Genomic DNA, 3911 nt, shown 5'->3' on the forward strand with positions numbered 1-3911 from the left:
GTAAATCAAGATTCCGATTGATGTAACACGACATGCCGTTTATTTACTGCAACAATGATACAACTTAAAAAAGACAAAGTCTTTCTTTGAATATTTGGAATCAGTAAAGTATTGTCTTTGTATCATTTTTTAATGATTTGATGTAATTATTTGATCTATTGATAATAGCGGAATAAAAGTATTATTACTCTCATTTTTCAAGAATCTTCTTTTCCCGCAGACAACTCAGAAATTACAATTTTTGAATTATGTCATTATAGCAAACGGGCGATACGATTATAAAATAATTAATGGAAGAATTGCATGAAAATGCGACGCTAGTCATTTATGACACAAAAATAATAACGTCAAACTGATTTAAATACCACCATTGTTTTTTCTGTTTCTTTATCAATAAGAAAATAATTTATTTAAAGTAAATTCTAAGACAAGTAAAGTTGACCGATTCTTTTTTAAGTTAATTCTTTCAGTAGCGATATTAATTCTCTTTCACTCTTGTTATCCGCAAAGAAATTCGAGTGTCTATATCTTGCACGATAATTGTGTATCACCCATTACTATAATTCTTAATATTATTATTGTAAAAAAAAGCACGCAACGCTCTTTCAGCCTCGCTGTCGTGAAAAATTCACTTCGCAAGCGTCATAGCGATCGGGTCGCATTGAAGGGATCTAAATTCAACGAACATGCATAAATCTCCCGCGGGATCGAGGACTCTCTCTCTCTCTCTCTCTCGCCGATTCAAGCGAGGCGCAAGCAGCAGGCAGCAGGCGGCAGTCGGAAAAACAGTTGCGAGAGCACAAAAGCCCGTCGGCTGTCTAACGAGCGATTAAGCTCCACGTCGACGACGCGACGCGACGCGACGAGGACGTGGACGAAGACGGCTGGCACGAAAAATGTCATATAAGATGGCATTGTGCCTGGCGTGGCACTCGTGGCTCCGTTGGCGCGTACACGATGGCACATTGTTTATCGAGCGGCTGGCGCGGCACAGAGGCGCGCTGATAATCTACTGATTAAGCTTAGGAGCTCGCGAGGAGTGACGGAAAATGGGAAGTATTGGAATTCACGGACAGATATAATAATAATCACCGAGTAACTTTCATTAAGGAAATATCGTGTATTTCAATACAGAGTGAGAAATTCCAAATGACTGTTCGGTCACTCGGTGTCACATCGATCCCTACGTTAAATGCAATGCGTCTTGAAGTTGCATTTAGTACACGCCACCGCGCACCATAGTTTCACATGCGAAATCCAATGCGACGACTCTTGTATCCCTAATTCAGCCAATATTTTACTGCGTTAAACACGAATGTGCAATCCACAAATTATATACGCGCCAACGCACCTAATCGAATACAAAGATAGGAGAAACCTATACTGCCCACCACACACTACAATTATCGATTACAAATGTACACATCTGATTGAAATATAAACGAAAAACTTCCGTTTAAAATCAGCTTCGTACAAGTTAGGCTTCCGCCGATACATCTATAGCCGATACATTTATAAACGCGAAAACGAAACCAGTAATCTGATAAGCGTACGCACGTATCGGAGGGATATACAATACCATTATTATGCAACATATTGTATTCATTTAAAAGATCATAGCAAATAAGAAAACAGTGTAAAGCAATAACAATCAGGATCGAATATATTCTTACACAATTTAATCTGTCATTCTTGAGATCACTGGATTCGTCGCGTACATTTCACGTTGGGTCTTTTTTTGTTTAAACATGGCTCAATATGAATTCTCGTCCACATCATGTGGATTGTTGCCGACCGGTACAGCAAATACATATCAATTTTTTTTTGTGCGCGTTTCCTCTCAGTTACGAATTTTCAAATAAAGGGGAATCTTTCAGAGAAAAAAATTTGATAGGGGAAAGTATCGACAAAATGGGTTTCCTTTTCTATTCAATCCGGATAAGTCGTACTTCAACAAAACTGTCATTCCATTGCCATGATATCATAAAATTCAACGATGATCGCTAATATAGCTTATGGAAAATTTCATCAAAATTCATCAATGAGTTTATAATTACAAATTTATGATCGGACTTCGTTACTTTTGAGACATACTGATAATGATATTCTATCTGTACGTCCTCTAAAAAATTATTAAAAAAAAAAATAATACGTGAGTTCGCCTTCCTAAGGGCTGTTTCTACCAACGTAGATTAACTTTAATCTCGGTTTAATTTACTTGTTATCTCATTCTAGTTCCAAAAATTAGAAAGAGATAAAGAGTAAGTTAATCTACGTTGGTGGAAATGGGCTTAAAACAGCATCGTGTCAGAAGAGACACTAATTGGTAGTATTCGGAAGGCAGTACTCGAGAAACGCGGTGCTCGAACACCAACGCCGACAATCGCGCATTTTATTGCACCGATAATTCATCGAGTACCCGTCTCGCTGTACTGCTTTTGAATGATTAATAACGCACTCTCTTAGAACGTGTACTCTGATAATGATCCATAAACCTTAACTAGACAATTATTATGCGCAGTGATTCGTAAAATTAATTCTTAACTAATACATGCTGAGCGACTTAAAATCAGTCGACCTCTTACTTAACCGTCTACATCGTTCGACGCCATGTATCTCGGCGGCCTCCTCCACCTCCACTTCCTCCTCCTCCTCCCCCTCCTCGAGTCGACGAGTAATTCTATAACGTGAGGTAGGCAACATCTCGGTTAAAGCTATCGTCCTATTTTAATAGCACTAGAGTTTCCTTTATTCCACAATATCGTTTAGAAAAAAAAGAAAGATCCTTGATCTCCAACTCTTTCCATGCCTTTCTGATTTTGAAGTAGCGTTTAATTATTAATATGAGATTAGAAATATCAATAAGATAAGAAATATTAAAAGACAATTTATGTGATAAGAAACGGCGATTAGTTTAATGCACAACTTTACTCGATTTTAATTTCAATTGTTTACTTTTCAATCTATATCGATTAGACATTTTTATTTAATTTAACGTGTAATTCAGGTCTCCAAGAATTTTTTTAATAGCTTATTAGAAGTCAAGAAAGTAAGTGAAGTTGAGAAAGTAAACATACCCCTCGTTGACTGTGGTAGCCGTACGGTGCGGTCTGATAATTCTGCCGCGAGGAATGCTGACGATGATTATCGTATGATGAATGATTACGATGTTGCTGATACTCCGAGGGCCGATGATTCGGCTGGCGCATGCCGTAACCGGATCCCCATGGTCCATGACGGGTATGACTCGAACCGGCGCTATTGAAACCGTATCCCGACTGCTGGTGCTCGTTTCGATAACCTGGAAGCAAAATGTACGCGGGCACATCAGTTATGCAAAAAGAAAATCTATATGTATATACATCCACGTAAACAAAAGGTATTGCCGAGCGGATACAATGAAGATCCGAAAAGTACATTCGGCTTAGGATTTAAATCCTTTAATAAATATTGCCGTGAATTATTTGCGCCGAGAACGCGCAGTTATTCTCAATAATTAACACGGGGGAGGGTGCGAGGGCGAGAGGACGGTGGGAAAGGGGAAGGGACGAGCAATATAGCTGCCTGGATGAATGGGAGCGTGCCGGCGCGTGTCCCTAGCTCCCAAATAATATGCAGCGTAGGACTCGGTAACGTCACCGGATAAGCACTCGCCCGCGCCGTGAAACGTCATAATAGCGCTCCACCAGACTCAGATCGTTAATAAGGGATTTTCGAAAGCGCCCCGCGCTTCAGGGGGCGGGAGAGGGGAAGCGCGCGAGCCAGGTTCGGTCGGTGCCGTTTTCCGGTTTGAGCTTTTTTTTTCCAATATCGCCGATCCTCCTCCCGCGCGAGGCGGAGATGGAAAAATTGGTGTAGCGAGATGTCATAATGATCGCGCGTGCTGACAAAAGGACAAAACAAGCGCGAGT

The 3911-nt window shown here is 40.2% G+C and overlaps 1 protein-coding gene across 1 annotated transcript in view; it reads right to left on the reverse strand.

Moving 5' to 3' along the window:
* Nucleotides 1-1096: 1096 nt before the first annotated feature.
* Nucleotides 1097-3911, reverse strand: part of LOC105833546 (5'-3' exoribonuclease 2 homolog) — a 40130-nt gene continuing 37315 nt past the window's right edge. Inside the window, exons 16-17 of the mRNA XM_012675366.3 lie at nucleotides 3078-3301; nucleotides 1097-2680 (exon numbers count right to left, since the gene is read on the reverse strand). Of these exons, the coding sequence (XP_012530820.1) occupies nucleotides 2594-2680; nucleotides 3078-3301 (311 nt within the window). The 3' untranslated portion in view covers nucleotides 1097-2593. The remainder of the gene's footprint in view (nucleotides 2681-3077; nucleotides 3302-3911) is intronic.

Source organism: Monomorium pharaonis, chromosome 11 (genome assembly GCF_013373865.1).
Source record: "Monomorium pharaonis isolate MP-MQ-018 chromosome 11, ASM1337386v2, whole genome shotgun sequence".
Classification (NCBI taxonomy): Eukaryota; Metazoa; Arthropoda; class Insecta; order Hymenoptera; family Formicidae; genus Monomorium; species Monomorium pharaonis.